Here is a 25841-nt window from a genome sequence, read left to right as displayed (position 1 = left end):
CAATATTTTAATCAGCCTCTGTGAAACTTCTGTTTCCTTTTCTATTTGTAGAAAATATAGCTGTGTATAGTATGCTGATAAATTTGGCATGGAAAGGGTTATGTTGTAAAGTCATTAATCTTACATAGATTTTCATATGATGGACATTAATATTAGTGGAGAGATGGAGAACAGATTTAAGCTTCTTGAGCAAGCAGGGCCAAATTTCTCCTCTGATGTTGCATTTTAGTAGCTGAAGGCAAAATTTGGATCTGGGATTTCATTTTCCCCTCCAGTTTGAACAGACAGAGTTCATTAATGATAATGGAAGTTCTGTCTGAAGTTGGTGTTCAAAGCAGGCTTGAGTTTCTAAAGGACCGTTTCAATATTAGCAGAAGGAAATCACTTTATGGCAGGATTGAAGTTTTAAAAGTCACAGGGAGATAGACAAATCACATGGGAGAGGAAAAGTTAAGAAGGGGAAAAGAAAACCTAGCGAATCCTAGGTAGAAAAAATCTGGAGTTCATATTTCAATCCATTTTATTATTTAAGAAATCTAGTTTATTTACATTATTTCTATTTGCATAAACAAGAGAAGAGGTTTCTGATATGCACGCTGCAAGCTTCCACAAAAAAAGTGCATCTAGTGATACAGTGAATTAGATACTGTGACTGTCATTGCATTTGTTCAATACCCACGCAATGTTTTAAAATAAACATCCTCCCTGGCACAATACATTCTTGATAATAGTTATTGTTAAACATGCGCTTTAATGATAAGAAAACAATTTTTAAGTGATGGACCATGGTAAAAATAGTATGTAGTAGCTAACATGTAAGGAGGAGGGGAAAAAAGTTCAGGTTTTCTGAATGGTTGTTTACAGACTTGAGTAGCGGTTTGGTTTTGCTTTAATATTTTTCTCAACAAGGCTGTTAATCCTTATTTTTGCCTAATTTGTCAGGTATTTAAGTATGTAGCATCCTCATGCTGGATGATTTAGCAATATTCTATACTGCAGAAGTAAGCAATTCATCAATTGCCATGCACAGCATTTTTAGAGTGAATGTATACACTTAAAACTATTTCATGTGAATGGAGAAGTGAGGTGGGAGTTTTGGTACCAGTACATATAATTTTCCTTCAGGAATAGAAACTGCAGTTTCCCGCTTGACTTAGTAAAAGATGAATGTATGTCCAGAGATAAGCAAGTATTACTGCATAATACCAGCAGCTGGTTAGCAGCCAAGCTCTCAGTTAAGTGTTACTGACGCGATACACCAAATTCTACCCGAAACTAAAAAGATGTTCTGATGAGAGACTGGAAGTATCCCAGGGCTGGTAAGCAGCTATCTGTGGTGAGGGGAGGTATAGCAACATGATCCATGGAGACATCAGTGACAGAATGGTGTCATTTTTGCTCAAGCAACCTGCTGTAGAAGCAATGCTTTTTGCTTGCTGTGTAGAGAGTACATTTATGCACAGGCTGTGCTTACATCCCCTCCTGTTCATCCCCCTCAGTGCAGGAGATGATAAATCTAAGTGTTTGCAGAGAATTATATAGATGACACATTTGCTCAAAGTGTATCTACAGGTCTTTCATCATTTATCTCATAATTTTGTTTAAGTAACAAACATCATTTAGCATTACTAAATATTGTTGAGGCCTTTTTTCTCATTGCTAAAATCCACTCTGTGTATGCCTACTATTTAAAACATCTAACTCACTAATTGCAAAATCTATAGAAAAGTCCTTAGAACATCAAAGGCTCACTTGATCCTCGGAGCTGTTATAAATGAAAAACTGTCTCTGTTACAAGCAAATAAGGCACTTAATGCACTCTTTCTGGCTGTGATGCTATTTTTCCTGTGGGTTTTGAAAATGACCTTCCTGTAAGTATCAAGGACTGTAACTTTTCAGATAAAGAAACTTGTTCTTGTTTTAAGTCTATGCCAGGCTCATTCCCCTATAGCCCACAGTTTTCAAAAGGAGAAGAAAAAGTAATCCAGAATTAAAAAAATAAAAAAAAACCCTCTGTTTCCAGAACGAAGTTACCCTGTCAGCTTGCCTTGGGCCTTAGGTGGAGAAGTAGAGATTAAAGAGTCAGTATTCCTTTTCATGTTTCGTCTGCCAGTTTTGTGAATGTAGAAAGAGTACTTGTGGCTGTAGCTAAGTATCCAACTGTGGTATTAAATATGGCATTTTCATCCTATTGCAGTAAATTAAAAACATTCTTATAAGTTTATTACAAGGGGAATTTGGTATCAATACTATACAGTCATTGATAAAGGTATTTCAAGGAGAAGGCTGAATAGCACAGCAGATGTAACCTCAATATTTTCACTAATTATAAAGAACCTCTTTGTGAGGCTGTGTGAATATGTAAGATGATCTCATCATTTCCTATTTACTCAATACTTACCTGAATACGCAATATAGTGTAGCTTTTAAATGCATATGCACATGAGTAGAATGTCCTTTTGTAAGAGACTTTGCTAAAAGACTGCTTTTGATATACAATTTCTTCATCTCTTCAAACTGAATTAAGCTACTTCCTTCTTTTAAAACACAACTCACTATTTAGAAGCTTTGGCTTTGATTTCTCAGAACAGCCTTACAGGAAGAAACCATGTTCTTTTTCTTTTTGTAACCATATTTCTGAAGACAAACTTGTACTGATTTATTTTGATTTCCTAACAGAAATAGGTTCCTGCAAAGAACACTGACTGTTTCTTCTCCTCCCTCCTCCTTCACTACACTGCTACAAGTATATTGCTGTGCACAAAGCTACCAAGGAAAACTGAAATCCCTCTGTTGGGAACTGCGTACATAGCAATATATTCATACTTTAAGAAACAAGTGAGATTTTTAATTTTGTTTTTAGCATTGTGTACTGTGCATTTCTTGCATGCTAACTGCTGAATTGAAGCTGAGTTAGTAATGCCTCAGCAAATTTTATACAAGTTTAGCATCCACCATTTTAGGGAATATGTCACTTATTTTAAAACATTCAGTAATTACCTTTGACTAAAGGTTTTATATGGATATGCATGTATGTGTATATATATATATATATATATACATAAAATTATATGTCATCTTTTTCCTAGTGTGTAGGATTTGTTTCATTCTCTTCTTCATGGTTATACTCACTGTAAAGATTGCTTCTGACAGCTGTTTAGCTGAGAAGCCAGTGTTCAAAAGATTTCTCTGTATTTCCACACAACTTGTCTTGGTAACAAGGATTTTTTTTCCTCTTTGTTATACACGTATGTAACTTCCATTAACATTTTGGAGACATGCATGTATTGGCAAGAAACAAAGTCTACAAGAGAAGTCACCTTTTGTGCTATTCTTACAAATAGGCTGATACACCCAATCCTGCACAGTCATATCCAACTTCAGTCATCTGAGAAATCCCACTAAAGTGGGGATTTCTCTCACTTTCCCACACATTGCTTTGTCTGCTGGGCTGGGTACTCCATGTATATTTTTGCAGAATAGAAAACAGTTTTGCTAACAATTCTGCAAACAAACAGAAACTTAAAACTCTGAATTTCTCAGTGTACAAAGACACAGAACTGAATTCAGTAAGGGAATTGCCTTAAAGACAGTCTGAGTAAGTTCAGAATGTGTTCCAAATGCCATTATATCTTCCTAAATTTATGTTAAACTGAAATGTGTTGTCTGTTGCTAGTAGCAAAACATAACTTCACAAGCACAGCTTAAGTTGGACTAATTCTGCACTTCATTTACTCTCAAAAGCACTAACATTATTAATGGACTCCCCATATCTGCGAACTGAAGATCCTCAAAATCTAACCAAGTTTCTTCAATAACAGCAGGGTTACTAAGAAAACAGATTTCCCTTCTTTATGTGTCCTTCTAGTTGCATGTTTTCTCAAAATTCTCATTTAATTTCTAAGTTGCAATTTGACAATGCCAACAGTTAAAGAATACTGCAGAGTAGAAAATACCAAATGTTTTCATTCATTCTCTTGCATCACATTGAGAATTTTTTTCCAGGCTACAGTATGATCTTTCAGACCTGGGCTGAGACTATCCAGTGTACTCTCAAAGGATGTAAGAACCAGATTTAGCAGAACAGCACAGCTGGTCTGCCAGACAATCTCTTTACAGAGAGAATTTTTATATTGAATCGTGGGACTTCCTTTAGAGCATGGTCCACAAATCTCTCATATGAAATGTGCTTTAGACAGTTGGAGGGAGGAAAATTCTATGTACGTGGCAATAGATCTGAGCTGACCAAATAGAGAGCGGGAATTTGCAGGTACGTGAACTTCATGGAAAGCCAATTTTCAAGATAGTATTTCAGATATTCTTGAGAGCACGGCAGTTTGGAAGCCTGAACTCTGGCTATAGATTTTTTTGCATGCAACTCTGATACTGTGTATTCTTTCTTGAAAAAACACAACTTCCTTCAGAAATAGCTTGTAAAGTTTTAAATTTTCCCTTTTTCCAAAGTTCTGAAACAAATGCTCAGTGCAGTTTGTGGCATAGACTTTTCCAGCAGTGAAACAATCAGCGTAAGAGGTACTAAGGGAGGAAATGACTTGTCTGGAATCAAACAGGCTGAAGGACTAGAGGATCTGGGTCCCCATAGCTGTCACTGTGCAGGATTGCTGTGTCCTCTTTGGTTACTGACTAGTGACTCATCTTGACTTTCAAATATGCATTGTGGGCTGTTATGAAGATTCATCCTTTAACATTAGTGTATCATGGTAAACTTGGGTAGAAATCGTTATAAAGAGGGCAGCACAAATGACAGAACTGTAGGGGTTGGAAGGGATTTCTAGAGATCCTTGAGCCCAACCCCTCTGTCGAAGCAGGGTACACATGCAGGTAGAATTTACTAGTCACTGCATGTAATTGTAGGTGTTCAGCTTTCAGGAAAGGTATCACCCTAGGCTTCCAGGCATATCAGTATTACTGTCAGCTGTAAACAGCAGCATTTTGAATGTTCTATTTTAACGAAATGCAAAAGTCTCCCGTAATCAAAACTTAGAGCAGTTTCGTCCCTTATTCTTCATAACTGATAAATTTGGACTAATTTATGTGAGACTGTTTTCTAAAGTAGCATGCAACACTGTTTTGACAGAAATGCTGGGTAGTCAGTTGTTAATGTTTTATCTTTATTCTGCTGTATAATGAGGTTTTGAAGGCAATGAATTATCATAGCAGGATATTTAGTTTGGAATAAAAAAAATAAAAATTTGGGAAAATTTATGGATCTTTTCTGGAAAGAAACCTAGTTGAGTGAAGGCTACTGCAAAACAAAAGGACCCAGATTGCAGATATTTGTTCTTAGTGCAGCTGAATTTGATACTGAACTTTTTACATGCACTTATTCATTCAATTGTTAAAAAATCAGAGTTAAGGGGGGAACTCCAAAGAAGGGAAAAGTCCGTGTTTGTAGGGCTGCCTTTGTAAATATCCTTTTCCTGTAGATATCGGTTGTACATGGATCTAGATATAGATACATTGAAATATATAATTAGGGGTATAGACATTTGGTTAACTTGAAAGCTCCAAAGTGTCATTTGTCACGTTTATGGCATGAACTTTAACTGCCTTAAATACTTAACTCTTTTCCAAAATGACTTTTTTCTTTTCTCTTTGCAAAAAATAAAAAATAAAAAATAAAAAATAAATGTACTTCATGAAACCATTGTATATGAAGCACTTATTAGCCGTAATTAAATGGACAATATGAATTTACTACGTCTTTAGGACTCTGGCTTGTTCTGGTTTAGAGCAAGATGATTAATGCAAATACATATTACTTGAGATAACCATTTAGCAGCTAATTTAGCCAAATTTATTACAGCAGTTAGAGGTTTTTCATTTTAGCAGACGGAGACAAGGACATGACAAAAGCATAAGGTGTGTACGAATGCACACTGCCCTCTAGTGCACAAAACTTCACAGGATTAGTGAGAAATGCAGACGAGCAAGCTCTCGTAACAATAGCACCCAGATATTTTTATAGTTTAGATCTTCTTTAAAATTATGCAGCATCCTTCCTCTGAAACATTTGCATTTCATCCCATTTTCTTGACACTGAGGCGACACACACAAACCACATCTCTTTCAATTTGGCAATATTTTGGTTTAAGTGTTCCTTTAAACATCTGCATTTTTTAAGCCTTCTTTCTGCAAGCGTATAACACCGTTTCACGTTACTGATTGCTTTTACTTGTTTCTGTTTCCTAGCATATTTCAAACACTGGAGAAAGCTGTCACTGTTTGGGTCTAGCCAAGTCATTCTGTGCTTCCCTTAGGCCTCTTTCTCAGTCTGCTAGTGGATTTACTTTGCTCGGGTAGAAGTAAATTCTCTCAAGACTTTCCCCCTACTGACCAGTGGAGATTTGGTTCATCTGAGAACTGTAAATTCTGTTTGACAAGATCAAAGAAACAGATGTATAAGTTCAGTAGTTGATATCGCCTGCAATAAGGAGAAATGATCAAAGCAGCAGGGGTAGAGTATCTTCCCAAACCTTTCAAATATCCAGAATCTCAAAGAGGTCTACCTAGGAGCTATGAATAAATCACATATAAATTTAACTCTTTTTTTTTTTTTCTTTTTCTTTCTTAGTCTGACTCTGTGTGCATCGAAAATGTCCACACAGCAGTAGGAATTCTGTGAACCAAAGAGATTTGTAGTTCTTTTCACTTTTTGTCTTCCACTAGAGTTTCCAAAACCAGATTAAAAGTATACTTTCAAAGCCTGTAAAGCATACAACTAGTTATACTGAGCGTCAGATGCTGTTTGTCATCTCATTAAACCTAAAGGAAGTCAAGAATCTTTTGCTCATAGATGTTGGATGTTTTATAGTGAAGATCATTTTGTGACTGTTCTAATATGCAATAGATCTTGGTTTTATTCCACTTGTACTTTTCCCCCAGTGCTGAATAAGGGTCAGTGTGTAACAAAGTATTACCGGTGGATGCAGAAGAATGGAGGTTATATCTGGATACAGTCTAGTGCAACCATAGCTGTCAATGCCAAGAATGCAAGCGAGAAGAATATCATCTGGGTCAATTACCTTCTCAGGTATGTCTTCCAATCCCCTCTCTCACTTAAACTGCTTTCTTTATTGCTTAACTGTGCTGGTGAGAGTTTTAGTGAAAAAACAATTGCTTGCTGTAGAGTGTTAATGAGAACAACGTTTTCATGTGGTCTGCTATTTGGTTGAATATATTAAGAAATCTGTCACATCTCAGTACACTGCAATATTTTTTTGAATTATTACACTGATTTAGTATTCAAGTAAACCTTCCATCATTTTACTGCATGCCTTCACTACACTGAAATCTCCCCAACTTGAACTGAAATGTAAAAAATTGTCACCAACCTGCGGTGGCTGTATGATAAAATCTGGTATAAAGTGCTGGGTGCTGGTATATTTGGTTATTGAAAATGCATGAAAGCAAACTTCCTAGAATAAGAAAGGTATCTCTGAAAGGAATTCAGCTCTCACTCTGAAGAGCGGAATTTTCTCAGTAGAAAAGCCTTGAAATAACGTGTTACTCCTGTAACCATTTGACAGCATTCACATTTAAAACTGCAAAATAGGATTCACAAACAAAAGTAGCTCTTAAGACTTTTTGAAATCAAAATAGTGAAAGATTCTTCCTTGAGAAATTCTGTTTTACCAAGCGCAAATATTTTCAAAGGACAGTTTTCTGAGCTCAGGGGAAGACCAACAGCCAGTGAGAGACAGTGAATCATAAACCTGACCTTTCTCATCTGAAAATACTTTTCAACACATTCTGTTTTGTGAGTGTTCAGTAAGATTGGGAGATTTTCTATTTCATTCCAGAGCAAACAAAACAAATAAAATTTGAAACCTTGAGATTGTCGTGAAATGCAATAGTCATTTTCCAACCTGTTCTCCTTTTAAATTGCTTGTTGTGGTTTGCTACATTCGCTCTGATGCCATGAGAGCTCAAAGCGATCTCCAGGGGTTAGAGTGTGACTTATTATGCCAAGACCAGCAAGCCCAAGCCTGCCTAAACTTGCATGTTGAATTATTTCTGATTCCCCTATTGAGAAAGAGAAGGAAGCAACCCCCAGCAGGAGAGCCCTGGAGATCCCAAGGGAAGCCTTCCATGATGATGGAGTGTAAACTGACTGGGGTTAGTTGCCTCTCCCCTGTTATGACTGAGCATGGTTGTTTCCTCGTATATCCTTATCTTTCAATCTTTGTCTCTACTTTAAAAGAAGGTGGATGCTCAACATCCACAGAGTGAAGTGTGTTCAGCCTGCAAGAGAGAGGCAGAATGCAGCATTTCAAGTATACCTTCAATGTCCCAGTGTTAGCAGGGCTTCAAACTGCCCAGAACTGTGCTAATTTTCTATTCAGAAGAGCAGGCCAAAAATATATTAAAAGTTGCCTCTGTCCCCTTTTCAGACAGTTGGTGAGCCCAATCCTTAAATGTTCTACAAAATTATTTTCTCTAGCAACAGACTGAATATAACAAAAAAAAGGAGAGAATGAATGAATATATGCATTTGTATTTCTAATTTAGATTTCTCTTAGTCCTGGAATCCATGAAGGGTCCAAACCATATTTTAATGACAGATCAAGGCATAATTAGGTCTACTCTTAGCTAGAGTACTGGTCTGTATACATTTCCATGCATTAGAAAGTACGATTCAGCTGTCTGTAAAAAGATAGACTAATTATAGTGACAGGGAGGATTAATGCTGTTCTTGTTCTAGTAACTTGTTATTCACAGTGTGAAAGCCCTCAAGCATCTTTTGCTTAGAGGGGGCAAATTTGGGGAGTGCCCTGGGATGCAACAGAATAAAGTCACTTTGTCAGGACAAAACCATAAAGATGGTAATTGTACAAATGGCATTTCAATGTGAGCTGTGTGAACTCTGAATTTTCACAGTACACTGTAATAGGCTGAATATGGGCGCAGTGTCATTGTGATAATGTGTCAGTCACCCCTATTGCTGCCTCACATTGTTCTACACAGGACTGCAGATTTTCTGCTCTGTCACAGGGCTGGAATTTGAACTGCTTAGAAATGTTCATCTATTCAAAAATGATTGAAGACTTTGTTTATTTTCAACGTTCCTATGGCACTTCTGTGCAGCTATCTGTGTTCCTCTCTCTTTGCACTGGTTTGGGAAAGGAACATTTGTGGAAGGTGCAAAGCAAGAAAAAGCTTAGCATTTTCTTCAGTTTCTCTGTTAGTGTAGCTTTTTTACATTGCAGTCATGTTCGTTGCTAACAAGTCACAGGTGAGCACCACATGAGCAGCTGAAGATATGATTATAATGGGTGTGTTGACAGTTCTTTATCCCTAACATATGCATCTTAACATGCATATGTGCATCTGTCATAGAGTGGTTGCTTTCAGTTTCTTGGTGATAATGGATCCACGTGTGCAGTGTTTTAAATGTATATAAATATCCTTTTTAGTTATTCTCTGGCCAAGCTCTTTTGAGTAGTGGCTGTTTCCTCTAGCCCTAACTGATTACCTTCTTACTAACTTTACGTATGATCTGTTTGTTGAGAAAAATGACTTGTTGAAACGGCTCTGGGAAGCTTGATACATTTTTACAGAGATAACTCTAATAGATTTTGTGGTGGAAGAAAAGCAGACTGGAAAAGTTAAAGCACGCTCCTTGTCTTTCCAAGCACAGTAATGGATGGAGTTGAAACGGAAATATTCTATTCTTCAATGATGACACAGTGTAGTTCTACTGTTAGATATACAAACCATGGTGTCCCACTTTAGGAAGAATACTTTATTAGCTCTAAAAATTCACTAAAATGAAAGCTGGTCAATATAAATATTTGACAGACTATTAATATATACCTTCATAAAATCCCTGCTGTAAGGCTTTAAGGAAACAAAAATGTACGGTTTTGTGTTTGCCCTGCTATTCTTTCTATTTATGTTCTCTGATATGAAAAGAGGAAAAAACATGCAAAACTACAAGTCATCTAATTGTGCTTATTTTTGCTGTCTCTCCTTCAGTAACCCAGAGTACAAGGACACTCCTATGGATATTGCACAGCTTCCTCATCTGCCAGAGAAAACCTCAGAATCCTCAGAGACCTCTGACTCAGAGTCAGACTCAAAAGACAATTCAGGTAACACACATGATGTATCTTTCTTTACACTCACAAAAGATCCATGCCATGAGAGCCACATGGTTGCCTTTCCAACTGCTTCTCAATATTTCTCAAGGAGTGTTTTGTTACAACAAAAATTCTGTAGAATTTAATATAAGAAATCCAGGACAATCTTTTAATAACCTCAGTATTTCCACAGTATCTCAATTTCCTCCACGTTTCTTTGTTTCTATTAATTTTATGGATACATCCTTGCCTACATTGCACTGAACAAAGTATTTGGGTCCCCAGCTAAGCTTCAAAAACAGCTGTTGTGCCCCATGCAAGGCCAAAGAATTGTACTGTTGAATATAACTATAGTTCTTATATTTCTAAAGCAGTCAAACTTTCTGGATATAAACAGCTACCACCAGTCTTTATGACCTTTTTTCTTATGTAAATGCTTTTTATTTTATTATTAGTCTCACTAGGGGGTAGCAAAGATTGCAAAGTTTCAGGACCTTCTTGGGTTAAAATATTTACAATTTGCTGGAAGGTATGGGTTTAAGAACTTTTTTCTAAACAAGTCTAGGACTTGCAATGTTAAAAGCTAAATATAACTGTCAAACTCAAAATACAAATTAGTCTTACATATGGTCTAGTACACAGATGGCTGACTGTGATTACTCAGGCACAGGTACAGACAACTGGCTTTTAAAGGAGAATAGCTGTCAATGGCCCAAGAACTGAGGTTACTCTGCTGCAGCATGTCAATGGTAAATTAAAAATAATAATAATTTAAAAAAAAGAACCAAAATTGGAGAAAATTGCATTTCTCATGAGTACTCTAAGTTCCTTCAGGTGAGAAATGCACATACGTTCATGACTTACAAGGCTGACTCAGAGCAAAAGAGCATTCTTCAATGGCGTACAGGTGTGTACATCTCAGATGCCCACAGGCCTTGCTAGACAGCAAAGGAGAGGATTGTTTCTTGTAAAAGAGTTAAACAGAAATTGCAAGGGATCTGAAATCAGAGCGCTGTATTGGATGCAACCAACAGTTTCAGTTCAAGCTCTGATAAAGTCCCAGGCAAATTTTGTGCAGTTTTAGACTCCTTCACCATAAACCCACACTTGACCAACTAGAAACCACAGCTCTAGAAGACAACACCTTTAAAAATTATAAGAGAAACTCAGACCTAGATGGCTGTAATTTGGGGTATTGTGGCTGTTCATTTGCTTCTGCGGGTTTTATTTTCCAAAATGAGAGGTCCTTCTGTTGTTAATGACTCAAGCAGAACTCCCTAAGTAACTTGTCTGAAATAAATACAAAGTGCATTGCCCTGAATCCTCAGGCAGCTTCCCTGTCAGGCCTACCTGCTCCCGCATTTCACAGAATCACAGAACTGTAGGGGTTGGAAGGGACCTCTAGAGATCATCTAGTCCAACCTCCCTGCCCAAGCAGGCTCCCTAGAACAGGTTGCACAGGTAGGCATCCAGGTGGATCTTGAATGACAATTTCCAGCACTGTTTGGTATGACTCCAGGAGTAACCAGTCTGTAAAAGAAAACTGCCCCTTCTCCTCTTCAACCCAAATGTACTAAAAGGAATAGCACTTGGCCCTGATGAGGGGAAAAGAAAAATCTTTTATTTCCCAGCAAAAGATTTCTGGCTGTTCTGTAAAAGACCGGGTCTCCTGAAGCCTTTCATGACCCTTTCAAACACAGCATGATAATGGGGAGTATTCATTCTCAAAGCTGCCTTGGCTGTCTGAGTCCAGTGGACTGGAGTGTTTATCTCATCTGTATTAGAATTAGGTAAAAAAATCTAAAACACAACTGAAAGAATTCAGGCAAGAAGAGTGACAGCTTCTCATTGCTGTAGCTGGGCTGCTTTCAATGGCCCTTAGATGATTTGGATCAATCAAGAATTTAATTTGCTGCCTGAATCTTTTTTCTTTGTTTTTTTTTTTTTCCTTGCCCTTCAAGAGAATGTGAAAAGACAGTCTAGCAACGTAACAAAATTGTTTAAACTGGTTTATTCATTCAGATTTATACACATATGACCTGCTTCTCCTCTCAACACTGGAGGAGATCAGCTGTAATTCCACAGCAGTCAGAGACGCTGTGCCACTTTCAAAGTGGCAAAGGTGAAGGAAAATGAGATGAGAGGACTAAGAATCCTCATTAGTTAATAGTACTACATCTTGATGCCTTCCCACTTGAGGAGAACACAGAAATGAAAGAACAATAATCAAAGCATAATGGTCATAATGGGATTGTTCACTGACTCCTCTTCCTTCGGATGAAACAGGGCTGTTTTGCTCACAGTTGTCAAGACAGTTCTTACCAACAGAGCAGATATAAAGGGCTCCTCAGCCAAGGTGCCTCAGTATATGTTCAAAGAAAATTCAGGCCAGATAGATAGTATATGCCCTTAATGCCTTGATAATCTGAAGTCAGAGAGATTAATGGCGATCAAAACTCTGCCAATGCTGTATTGTGAATAAACGTTGCTCTACAGAAAAGAATGCCTCATTGGTAGGTAGAAAGCTAGATTTGGGCTGTAATATTATATTCCTGTTTGTAATGATTTGTTTCGCTTTCCTTTTGTTTCAGAGGACAATGAGAACTCAAAGTCGGATGAGAAAGGAAACCAGTCAGAAAACAGTGAAGACCCTGAATCTGACAGGAAAAAGTCAGGAAATCAGTCGGATAATGAAATGAACTGTAATGATGATGGGAACAGCTCCAGCAACCAGGACAGCAGGGACAGTGATGACAGCTTTGAGAATTCGGACTTTGAGAATCAAAAGGCTCCTGAGGACAGTTTTGGCACTCTTGGCTCTATGCAGATCAAGGTGGAGCGTTTTGTTGAGAGTGAGTCAGACTTGCGGTTGCAGAACTGTGAATCACTGACCTCGGACAGTGCCAAGGACTCAGACAGTGCAGGGGAAGTAAATGCCCAGTCTTCTAGCAAACATCAAAAGAGGAAGAAGAGAAGAAAAAAGCAAAAGGGAGGCAGCATGACCCGCAGAAGGTTGTCAAGCACCTCAAGCCCAAATGGACTTGACTCAGCTTTGGTGGACCAGCCCCAGCTGCTCTCGTCGCCAAACAGTGCCTCAGTGCTCAAAATTAAAACAGAAATCTCAGAACCTATCAATTTTGATAATGATAGCAGTATTTGGAATTACCCCCCCAACAGGGAAATCTCAAGGAATGAATCGCCCTACAGTATGACTAAGCCCCCCAGCTCCGAGCACTTCCCTTCCCCCCAAGCCAGCAGTAGTTTACATGTCTCCATTCCAGACTCTGTCCTCACCCCACCAGGGACTGAAAATACTGCCAGCCGCAAAACTCAGTTCAGCACCTCATCCAACTCGGCCTTGGCTCCTGTGTCCTCTGACCCCTTGTCACCCCCGCTTTCAGCATCTCCACGGGACAAACACCCCGGTGGTCCCACAGCGTCCAACTCTTTGTTGTACACTGGGGATCTGGAAGCCCTTCAGAGGTTGCAAGCAGGCAATGTGGTGCTTCCTTTGGTTCACAGGGTAACGGGAACCCTTGCCGCAACAAGCACTGCTGCTCAGAGGGTCTACACCACTGGCACTATTCGGTATGCTCCAGCTGAAGTTACTTTAGCCATGCAGGGCAACCTCCTCCCCAACACCCATGCTGTTAACTTTGTTGATGTTAACAGCCCCAGCTTTGGGCTGGATCCTAAAACACCGATGGAAATGCTCTACCACCACGTTCACCGACTCAATATGTCGGGACCCTTTGGAAGCGCTGTGAGCGGGGCCAGTCTGACCCAAATGCCTGCAGGGAACGTGTTCACGACTGCCGAAGGACTTTTTTCCACTCTTCCATTTCCTGTGTACAGCAATGGCATTCATACTACACAGACTCTGGAACGGAAAGAGGATTGAAATATGACCACATACTGTGTTCAGTGTTAAACTCTGAGGCATAGACTATGTTTTAATTTAGACTTTTAATTCTAGCACTTTGAATTTGAGCAGGTCAGTTTATTCTCTCAATATGATGGTCCCCATTTCATTCCCCTTCTCTTTAACTTGACTTATTCTTTAATGTAAAGATATTTTTTTATTTTTGCCTTCAGAGAGTCGAAGTACCAGTTGCCTGCCATTTTGTCTTCTTCTAAGATGTGTGTTTTTTCCTTTGCATCTTTATTAAGATGCCTTTAATATGTGTATGCCTCTGCCATAGAATACTCAGTGTTGTGGTAAAGAGATTTTAAAGTGACAACCATTGGTTTTACTTCAAAATGATCTTGATGTGATCAAGATTAAAAGAGACAAGCATAAACAATGTGCCCTGTTTGACTAAGTCAAATGAAAAGGGGTTTTTGTTCCTAATTCCTTTAAAATAGGGGATAGTATTTTAGAATTTTATGCAGAGTTTAATTCTCTTTTTATGGTTAAGATTTTCTTACTTGCACATAAAATAATTTGGGTTCTTAAAAAGTTAATTTCTGGCCTGTGACTAGAATGTTGAAAAGTTGGACTAAATGTTAATTACTGAAACTTTAACTTAATTTCTAAAACCATGGTGCTATCATTTATTAATCCGTAATGTCTTCATACAATTTGCAGCTTGTGGGCTGGGTTTTTTGGAAAGAACGTGTTCCGTACTGGTCTATAGTCGGGTGCTGCAGTCTCCTTGGTTAGTTAAGACAAAAGCCCTCATTAACATTTGCTGCAGGACTTAATTTTTTTTTTTTTTACCTCCAAACTAACAAGCATAGCCTCACATCAAATTTAAATGGGTCAGGAAGCCTTTTTCAAAAAGTGCTTAAAAAAAAAAAGTGAAAAAAAAAACAAAACAAAAAACTCAATTTAATTGACGCAAGGAGAAGTTTCTTAGGTGCATATTGTTTTGCTTTGTTTTTTTCTCAGTGTAACTGAGGCTAATTTTACGTCAAATAACACTTTGGAGTAAATGGGAAAAAAAAACAACAGAAGAACTATTTAACATGTTTTGTTTTTCATTTAATATTATAGAGGGAAGGTTGTAAATTTCTTTTCATTCTTCGATTTGGGTATTTTTTGTTGCTTTTTCCTTATTTCTAGTGTTGAAACCAATATGTTATAAAACTAAAGAATGGGTTAATAAGCTTGAAATAGATAACTACAACTGAAAACTGCACATTAAGTAAAAGAAAAGAAATCTCCTATTTTGTCTTCATTGCCAGAAATCACAGTGTAGTGTCAAACACTCCAAATGACTGTCAAATATAAATTCTTCTTCCACTCCATCTTTGGCAGCTGTTTGTTAAGGCATCTAATAACAGATGTGAGAACTGTAATGTGTACAATGTGTAAGTGTCCTTGGCTGTCAGTCCCATTGCAGTTTCAATGTGTGTTACTATATGCAGTATATACTAAGCTAATGTAGTTGTTTTGTCCTTTGTCTTCTCTGTGCTTTATCTCTAGTCTGGAGTGGTAAAGTCCCATTCCTGCAGTCCTAGTGAACCAGTGATTCTTGGGGGTTAGTGGTTTTTGTGTGGTGGCCTTCCTCTGTAATGTCACCTTATGCTGCTTCCACTGTCTGTATACCTTTTAATTTCTGCAGTTGCTTTGCTGTTGTGTATTCTCCAACCTCTCTCTCCCCACCTCTCCCTCCCTCTCCACGCTTCCCGTCTCTTTCTCTTCCTCTCTTGTTCTCTCTTCTTCACTCTCAGAGATAAAAGACTCTTAACTAGCTCAAGGTTAATGGAGCCATTTTTCCCACAGAGGAATTCTGGGTGTGACTTACTCTTCCAGTGTACCACACAATGCACTACAGAGTAATGCTCAGATTTATTAAGCAAATTGATGCCATATAGCCTCAGTTGTTAACATTCCCAGAGTCCCTTGTGCTCTAACCGTAAGCAGAGGGTGCATTTCTTTGGTTTTCTCCCAGGTAGGCTGAGGGAGCAATACATAGAGCAATCACCAGTGAGGTAGAAAATCCTTTCAAAGGTCAACCAATGTCATTTAAAAAGGAAACAGCTTAGAATTGTCATATATATTTGCTTATGTGTGCAATGCTAATATATTAACTCAGCTGTCCTTTGAATTTTTGATCACTCACTGCGTTGAGTCAATTCCTCCAATGGCTTTGAATTTGAGATGTCGGTCAAAGCCACGGTGGAACAATAGCAAAAGGGAATTGGATGTCACAAATTTAATTAATGAGCTCTTAAAGGTTAAATTTGAAGGATTTAAGTAGGACTAAAACAGGCAAGAAAGCTGATTGGGAAATTCAGAGTTTAATTTTGGATGCTCTACTCTAGCTATTGAACAATCAAAGGAGTGCACCTATTAGCTACAAAGAACAGCTAGACAGCTGTTGTTTTTTTGTTTTGTTTCGTTTTTCGTTTTTTATAAATGTTTCTGTGTTGTGTCAAAATGATTTCTGGTGATTTAAACTAACAGATAATCACAGCTGCTGTCTAAATCCATAGTGTTTAAAATTACAAAATGAAAAAAACTTCATTACCTGTGAAGACTGTGTCTGTGTTTTTAACTATTTCTTGTACAAATATATGAGATCTTTTATGAGGAGACTGGTGCCAAGTAGCTGAATAATGGGGAAAGGGATTCTGTTCGTATAAATCTTAGCAGTGTTACCAACTCTACAATATAAAAAAAATTAAACTGTTAAAAAGTGACAGCTATGGTACATTTATTTTGTGTTAAGCTAACCGAATCTAACTTCTCGAGTGCCTGGCTTATTTGAAACATTTTTTTCATTGATCATTGATAATGCTGCAAATCAGAAATGTACATACTTCATTTACAACAGGGTTCTTTTTATACTTTTGTAGATTCTCATACATGTCATACATGGTTGTCTTTATGTAACTTAATTTTTTTCATCCCGCAGGTGCCATTTTCATAATAAACTTCTCTTGGATTTGTTACTATCTGGCATCATTTCTTTCACATATAACCATCCTGACTAATGAATGCTGGTAGTATTTGTTTGAGCAGGTATTTTTAAATTATTTTGTTTAAAAAAAAAAAACAACTAAAAATGAAAGAGGATACAGCTAGATTTTATTAACTCTTGCAAACTGAAGAAAAGAAGTTGTCAAGACGTAGGTAAAGAATGCTAATCCAAATACTACAACAAACTTGCCACCATCCTAAATTCTCAGCTACCCCAACTCATTGTCATATTGAGCATTTTTATGCACATTATCAAAGCTAAATAATGGACCTGCAACATTAACCACTATAGACAGTGTGCATTCTTTCTTGATTAATGCACACTGGAAGAGGTCAGCTTTTGTACATTAATCATTTAAAATGCACTTTATATTTTCATTTTTGTACTCTACAGTGTTACAGTGAAAATCTTCAATCACATTATATCCTCTCTCTCTCTAGACTGCTGATTCTTTTAAATATGTACTTTCTTTCCCCCAACAGGCAATATGCAAGTTGTTGGTGTGCTGTGGCTAGGCTTTCTACCTTACAAACTGAGGACAGAAACATTTACCGATGCAGAAAAAGGATGCAACAAACTCACAACCAAAGCGTGTGTGGGGGAGGAAAGAAGGGGAAGGTTAAAAGTGAGCAGCAGTGTTGCTGGTTGTGGTGGTTGCTGTGCGCAGTGCGAGGCACTGTATTTTATTTTGTTATGAGTTCTCAATTTCTACTTCGATAAGAACATAAATTTTTGGGCATGTAAAATGAAGTCACTGCTGCCATAGTGAAAACCTGTAGCAACTTTGGTTTCTCCAAATCTTTTCTCCTCCTTTTACCACTTTGAATATACTGCTTTGAATAGTGAAACACTGGGCTCATCATTCTCGATCATATTTTGATTGCTTTAACAAAACTGATTAAAACTGCCTATAATCTGTTGCACTGATTTCTGCCCACCATTCCACAGCATAACATACACTCAGCGCAAGGAAGAGGATAAGCTTGCTCCAAAAAATGTGAAAAACAAAGACATATTAACAGCTGTAGCTCAGTGAGCCAGCCCAATAGTGCAATAGCCTCAAGCCCAGGTCTTTCAGTTCCCAAGCAGCTCAGAATTCCACTTCCCAGGATCCCAGCATCAAGCTTGATATGTCTCCAACTCGCAGAGAGTGGAGAGGAGCAAGGGTTAGTATGGTTGCTTTCAGTTCTGCTCTTGCACGCCAGCTGGCAATGCACCTTGTTTGTGAGGTAGCTAAGGGTACAGATGCCAACAGAGAGGAAAACAGAATTCAAATGGAGATTGGAAGAACTATGAGAATAAAGGTTAAGGAAAGAATGACATGCCTGTTCCAAATAAGTGTTAACCAACATTAACTAAAGCCACTAATCCCAAAGAAGAGCTTGAGGGGCTTTTTTGAGCTACTATAAAGCCTTTTTAAAACTAAACTGTGCAGCCCACACATTGTAAAAGAGTGCAGAGTTGATTGTCAACATGAATGCACTGCTTGAGGATTCCTAGTTGAACAAGAAAGTTTTTGCGTTAAAGAAAGTAACAGAATGACTGTTCTGTGGTTTCATTTTTATAGTAGTGCTCCTGCATTGATATTGCATTGATATAACTCCAGGGAATTGGTTTGTAGCAACTTCAAGAAACAGAATGAACCATTTGAAAAGGTTTAACCCTTTCAAAAGGGATCTTTGCAATGGGTCTAGTAGTTTTTATTATAATATTTGGTGGAATAACATGCTGGAAGTCAGACGAACAACATTCCACCGATAGAACATTTCCAAAAGCAATTGATCTCACTAACTGCTATCTCTGAACCACTTGCTTTGCAAGGTGAGATGTCCAAGTACCTAAAAAAAAGCAACCTTAACTGCTGCAAGGAAAAGTGCATGCTACATAAGCATTGTGACTCTAAAAAGTTGCAGTGATGAACATTTTTTCAGCACTACTTACCTAGATAACCAGTTCTGACAGCCTGCACTGGTGCAGCTACAAGGTGGTTATGTCACTGGAGTAACTGTGATGCCCCTGACAGCACATTTTTTGTTACAATGCTCAGAACAGCATTAGCTTAGATGTGTCTGTGCTTTCAGAGCTATTTGCATAGTATTTTCCCTTCTTGCCAATTTAATTATTTTTATTTTAGGGCTGGGGGAGGTGGGTGGAATGGCTGTACGTGCACTGTCAACTAACTTAATGAACTGTCATCTATCCAGCAAGCACACTGTGGAGCCCACAGAACTGTGAACAAATGGGATGTCACTGGAGCCACAGATTCTCAGGTAAGATCAAACCATTTATAAAACATGTGCATGCATCCACACAGAGACATAATCCGCTGTCTCTGAAACCAGCTGGGCTTTCAAACTGGACGCTGTAATATATCTAAATATATATGGATAAAAAAAAGATTCTTTCTTCTCTCCCTTCAGCTGTTTATCAAAAAAGGTTACCAGTGGAAGCCGTTAACCTCCCTCTCAGCTTCAGTAGTGCCTACGTTTCCATGTAACGTACAGCTAGCTACATTTACTGGCTTAAATAAGACCCCAGTGATTCCTTTATCAGTTTTGAAATAACCAAATTGCTCTCAAGACCCTGTTTTCATGAGCCAGCTCCATTCCCATCCAACTCTTTGCTTCACTAGATCCATTGGGATCTTCCTGAAAGCAGTAGAACTCAAGATAAGAACTTTGAATGACCAAAATTAGGATGGGTATTCTCCACCACAGTTTTGTTTGAACTACTTAGTTCAGCAGGGAGAGAGTGCAAGTAAAATCAGAAGTTAATGACCCAGGTACAAAGTCACGCAAATGAAGTCAATAGTTGAGTTTGATTACATTGAAAGAAAGTTGAAATCTTTTCCACCTTGACAAGATTGTGCAGCCTAGATGAAACACTGAAAATAATGGATCTTTTAATAGACATCAGTACCCAGCAAAGCCTTATGGGAAGTCGGTGGGAGAAGGTCTGCACTGCTTTGCAGTTAGGAGACTTATGGCTCATTTCTTTGCCTCTAATTACTTTTCACTGACTAGAGACAAGGAACATATTAATATTATCTTTCCCATTACAAGTTTTCCTCAGGAAAAGGACCCCTGTCTCGGTTGCAATAAAAGGGAACATAATATTTTCTCGCAAAAAGGAAGGGAATGGAGTTCTCCTCTTGTTTTAAAAGCATTCACAGATTTATAGCGGAAATGACAGGAACAGGATGTATTAACCGTATGGCCCCAGCTGAATGAGCCTACACTCTTGATTGATTTACAAGTTTATCAGTGTTCTCTGAATAGACACAATGGGTCAAGCATTGGTCCTGTTCAAGTCAATAAGACCTCAACTAATGACATTAATGACTTTCTGGGAGAAGGACCAAGGTTTTGAGCTAATACTCATAAGCAAATAACTAAGTGCAGCCTATAGCACAAACTATAGATAAATGAGTGGCTAATTGGTACAATGCATCAGGTTTTCTTTCTGATTCTGTACCACACCATGTACATGCTAACAGGACAGCTCTTTTTTATTTAATTAAAGTGTTCAGGAAGACTTGGAAGCTGCATGGCCTGATCCTTTCTGAGGCTCCTGTCTAAAAAGAAGAGGGAAGTGAAAGAGAAGCACAGGTAGAGCTGAAAGTCATCATTTTCTTGTGCTTTGCTTTGTGGAAGTAGGTGTTTAATGGGAAAGGAAAAGGATTCTGGAGTGGAAACTCTGGTGGACATTAAAGTTTCTATCTTCCTAAACTACCAGCAGCACAAACCCCAGTGGCAATCTCCTTAGAGTATCATTCAAGATGTGGGATGTTCAGCAGCTTTATAAGAAGATGAATATTCACTGAAACAAATTTCTGTTCAATGCTCTGAATCTCTGAGGCCTCTTAGTACCCCTTGCTGTCTCTTCTGTACTTCAGTTAAAATTTAATTTCTTCTAAGACATTATCTGCTTTATTTCAGCACATGAAAACATCTTACAGGATAGTGACAAAGGTTAATGTCAATAATGCAGGAAGTTGAGTCTCCCTAGATTATAGAAAATGGAAAGAAATAGGATTCTCCAAAGAGGTGCTTGGACATCACACAATAAGATCAGTTTCTGAAAATATGCTTACTGCTCATTGGCACTTTGAGCAAACTGACTTGTGTTCTCTTTCCTATTTGCAGGGAAAGGTCCCTGGTCTCTCTCTCTGCTTTTGCCTCTGCTGCAGGGCCTGCAGCCAGTGGGCCTGGCCTTCCCACCTTTCAGATCTTAGAAAACTTTCTGCACTGAGCACTGCTCAGTGTTTCCAGTTACACACTGATGCAACTGTTTGCTACCTATGAAGCTATGGCCTCCTGCTTTCAGGTTACCTAGATGGCATCAGTTTTCTCTTTTTTCCCCACCACTACTGCTTTTGGTTTTGCCCATACATTGTTAGTTTCACTATGTTCTCAAGCACATACCCCTCAATGCTTAGTACTTCCCTAGTGTGATCTATAACCACTACTGCCACTCCCTGGCCCTTGTAATCAAGACAATTTTATATCCAATCAAGTATTGTACCATCAGTCCCATACTTGCTAACCTTATAAATGAATCTGTTATGTGGCACTGTACTGAGAGCCTTTTCAAGTCCAAGTAAATTACGTCTCATTCTTCACCCCTGTCCACTCTCATTGACGCTTCCTCAGAGAAATGAATTAAGATTGTTAAGCATGACCTCCCTTTTGTAAATCCATGATGACTATCTCTAACCAAACTATATAAGATTGGTATTAAATCAGGACATATACTGAAAGGGGGCCTGCTATAAAGTGCAACCTACAGATGCCTCATGTGGAAATGAGACATGGGAATCACTGATAGACTAAAGGGAACAGTACAGGTCTGATAGTTTGCCAATAACTTCTTAGTGATTGAATTCCTGCCTGGGGGAAGCAACCAGAATTCCTCTGGAGAAGGAAAAAAAATGCTTAGACTAATGTAGATGAAAGCATGTTTCTATCACGGAAGATCGCGTGATCATTGAGGATAAGGAAAGAATGAAGTGAGTTCTGCTTTTATTCATCTATGATAAAATCAAAATTCAAATACATGAAAAGAAAACCTCGTCTTCCATGAATACTCTTCCACATGTGTAAAAGCCACAATCAGAAGTAGATCAACTCCTTCATGAAACAATCAGTGCCTTTTCAACAAGCGTTTAGTATTGAACATATTCTTTCCAATGATCAACAACAAGGTCTAATACAGTAAGAAAGGGGGAGAGATATTGGTCATGTCAGGAAACTTCTAATTTAAGGGCTTCCCAAACACAGCTTCTGATAAGCGCTATACCTGCATAACCTAACTTGTATGTCAAAAGGCCACATATGAGCATTTGTTCCTTGCACAGGCACAGCAGGACACAGATTTTCACACTTCAGCCAAGGTGACAGAGAACACAAGTACTGCATCAAGTGCATCAGCTTTCATTCTTCTGTAAAGAGAGTAAGAATTGGGAAAAGGAAGATATAGAGGAAGAAAGAAAGGGAGGAATAGCTATTTAGTCCTGGTTCCTTGGAGAGCGATCAGACTGTCATCGAGACATTTGGGATCTTGCTTCTGAAGAATGTGGCTGCTTCTGTTACATGACATTCCTGAAAGATGCCAAAGGAGCAACCATACAAGAAGTATGCTCAGAAAGCACAAGGTGCAGCTGGGCTCATCATGCCCCCTTTTTCCCTTGTTTGCTGACTGCGGTAGGGAAACAGTCTTCATGAGCAGCATGAGGAAAGGCTCTTGGTAGTTAATTCCAGCAGAGTTTGAAGTACAACTTAGGAATAATTTACTGGTCTTTCTGCCTCTGTGACTGGAAATATCTCCCTCAATGCTGTAAGCATAATCGCTGCCTCTTTAGTTTGAGTGGGGGAAAAAAAAATGATCCCAACAGTCTGTCTTGAGCTTGTTTGACAATATACATACATCAAGCATTCTGAATTCCGGATGGGTCAAAGCCATCTCTTGGGAACCTAACCTTTGGCCTCCTGCCTCACAGCACACCCCAGGTGCACACAGGGAGCCCTCTAATCTACACCCCATGGAGGATCATTGCTATTATATGTATGTGCTCTGCTCCCTTGTGCCTTCAAGTCAGAAATGAAGCAGTCAATGTATGGTGGAGAGATGCTGCTCTGGGAGAGTTCAGCCCAGTCAGTGCTGCTGCAGGACATAGAGTTTCTGGCAAACATCCACTGAAACAAAGGAAAGAGGCCCCCAAATCAGTCTGGCTTGCTTTCAAGGCCTTGACCCTGTAACAGCCAGTACAGACATGCTCAGAAAAATAATGTGCAGAAACAGAAGGTCAATGCAGAGAAGCATAACTAAAAGATAAGGGTTATAAGGGTATGGAGAAATAGTTGGAGCATGTCTTCACTGTTCAGAAGAAAAGACTGCTCACACTTCTTAAGATGAATGAGAAGTTTTGAAAAGGAATTATTGTGTAATTCTTAGGCAAGGAAAAAAAAAAGAAAAAATTACAATCAAAGCAAAGCTCAAGATGATAGAATTATCACATCACTAGTGCTTACAGCTAGAATACTGTCACTGGCATAATTATCCATTACTTCTATATACAGTCCCACAGTCAAAGAAACATGTTTTAATATCAAGTGCATAATACAAAGTCATACATAGAATTCTAAGTACCAAACATCTTTAGAAGACCAGCTATTGGCTAGACACATTCTACAGAATGTTCCATCAGTGAGTGAGATGCCATACCCTTTAAGCAGAAACTGTATAGTTTTTTCTGAATGAATCTGACCATAGATGGTAACAGTCCTTCTGGCCAAAAGACCCCAAGAAACAGTGACACTGCTGATACTAGTAAGAAATCTTCTCCATAAGCATGCAATTTATTTGTTAAGGACTAGAAAAATCAGGAATAATAAAAAGTGAACAAAAAATGCATAGTCAGACCAGCAACAAAATTATCAGTCGTGTCTGTACATTTCTGCCTATGCTTGCTACACTGTTTTTGTGAGTAAATAGTGATTTCTGTAAGGAATATAAGTATCTTTTCATTGTTACACTAACTTTGTTTCCTGCAGCAGGTAAACCACACCTGCAGGAATCCATAGTGCACTGCAGTCAAGGCATCAGCAGAAGAAGAGAGGGATCTGACACCTAAGAGACAGACACCTGAGATAGGAAAAAGCCTTAAAATACACACAATATTTTTTCAAACTTAATGAAGTAACTATAACTTCCTAGGCCCTCAGTTAGAACACACACACAAGCTTTCTTTCTTCATTGAGAACCTGAGCCCACCCTGCAAATGGAAAGATAACTCCCTGGAGCCCACACATTCCACAGAAAAGTGGAAAATCCCAAGTTCCTCCTTCAGGAGATTTATGCTTCACCTTAAAAATCTTCCCTTCTGCTATTATAGACAAATCCAAAATAGGCCGTAATTGTGGAGAGAGTGATACATAAATCAGATCTAAGAAAACAGGCTCCTCTAATTAGGTAAATGTCTTTAGTGATGCTAATTAGTAGCGATACCACCACTATTAGCGGAAGAAGCTGAACTGGTACCAGCAGTGGTAGTGGTGTACTGTATTAGAAGGAGCAGCTGCCTCAAACCTACCATCCCATAGCAGCCATAGTTGTGGAGACTAACTAGTTGAAATGTTATCACGAGTAGCTCAAAGTAACCTTGGATTCCACTGTATTTATGGGATCACGCTTAAGAACATTTACTTTCCTTTACTGCCCCGTGCTTGCTCCTATCCTTTTTTGTCATTGATAGACTTCCCCCCCACCTTCATTTCTATACATTATAGACTGTCAGAGGTCAGAAAAGTAGGCAATTTGAGGGCTTCATTTAGAATGATTTGTCTGTTAATCCTGTAATGCTATTTTTTGATGACTGCATATGATAGCAGCATTTAATACTCTGACAGAGCTGACAGATAAAACACAAGGCACAAATCAGTAAATACCCAAGGACTCAGTCACCACAAAGACAGCCCATCTCTTCAAGAAGTGCCCAAACAAATACTTCCTAAAGAAATCTGCATGAGCAATTAAGGAGGGTTTCATCATAGTAGGTCACTGGCTCTCAGTCAGATTCCCTTTATAATTTGCCACAGTGGGAACTTAGCAACCTTGAAAGGAGCATGCAAGAAGCTTTTCTTTACTTGTGTGAAATGCCTGGTAAATGGCGTCATGTTATACACCAGAAATAACACTTTCTTTGATGACATGGCTTTCTTTGGGGAGCCTGCAAGGCAATTTCTGCTCCATACTATACAAATTCATTACAGGCAAGAACAGTAAGAAATACCTAAATGCTGATTACTGTCTCAAAGCAAATCAATAATAAAACATAAATAAACAGACTTATTCATAAATATTAGTTAGAACTGAAATCTGATTACACCTTCATGCACATTTTATTCATGTACCATACAGCCTCATGCAGAAAAATAAAGGTAAGTGGCACGTGTTTAGTGAAGCTGACCCATACAGTGAAATGGCTTATGAGAAATGACAATATATGATGAGAATACAAAACTTGATAATAGGTTTATTTATTGATTGAAAATAAAATTCATGAACTGCGAAGCAGAAAACCGCACCAGAGGGAGTTGTTCCAAGAGGACATTAGGAAGTGAGAGAGCAATAGAGAATGTGCATGTGTATTACACAGAAACTAAGTTAAAGGTTGCCTAAACGCTTCTGATTCCACAAGCAGAGCCTCTGAGGACAGGATCTGAAAGCCTTCTATGCTACTAAGGTTTTGTCAGAACAATATTTGCATATTTTGCCTAAAAACCCACAATGCTGTATTAATTCATTTTTA

At 38.4% G+C, this 25841-nt stretch overlaps 1 protein-coding gene across 7 annotated transcripts in view; it reads left to right on the top strand.

The window, feature by feature from the left end:
- The window catches only part of NPAS3 (neuronal PAS domain protein 3), a 597540-nt gene extending 580506 nt beyond the window's left edge, over positions 1-17034 (top strand). For all 7 annotated transcript variants that reach the window (XM_065753476.1, XM_065753462.1, XM_065753444.1 and 4 more), the window contains 3 exons: positions 6907-7054; positions 10000-10115; positions 12695-17034. In XM_065753476.1, coding sequence (XP_065609548.1) covers positions 6907-7054; positions 10000-10115; positions 12695-14004 — 1574 coding nt within the window. In that variant the 3' untranslated portion in view covers positions 14005-17034. The remainder of the gene's footprint in view (positions 1-6906; positions 7055-9999; positions 10116-12694) is intronic.
- The last annotated feature ends 8807 nt before the right edge of the window (positions 17035-25841 follow it).

This window comes from Cyrtonyx montezumae, unplaced genomic scaffold (genome assembly GCF_038088225.1).
Source record: "Cyrtonyx montezumae isolate F1298 unplaced genomic scaffold, pur_monq_1.0 scaffold_10, whole genome shotgun sequence".
NCBI classification, from domain to species: Eukaryota; Metazoa; Chordata; class Aves; order Galliformes; family Odontophoridae; genus Cyrtonyx; species Cyrtonyx montezumae.
The sequence above is the reverse complement of the archived record's forward strand: the minus strand, read 5'-3'. Positions and strand labels throughout refer to the sequence as shown.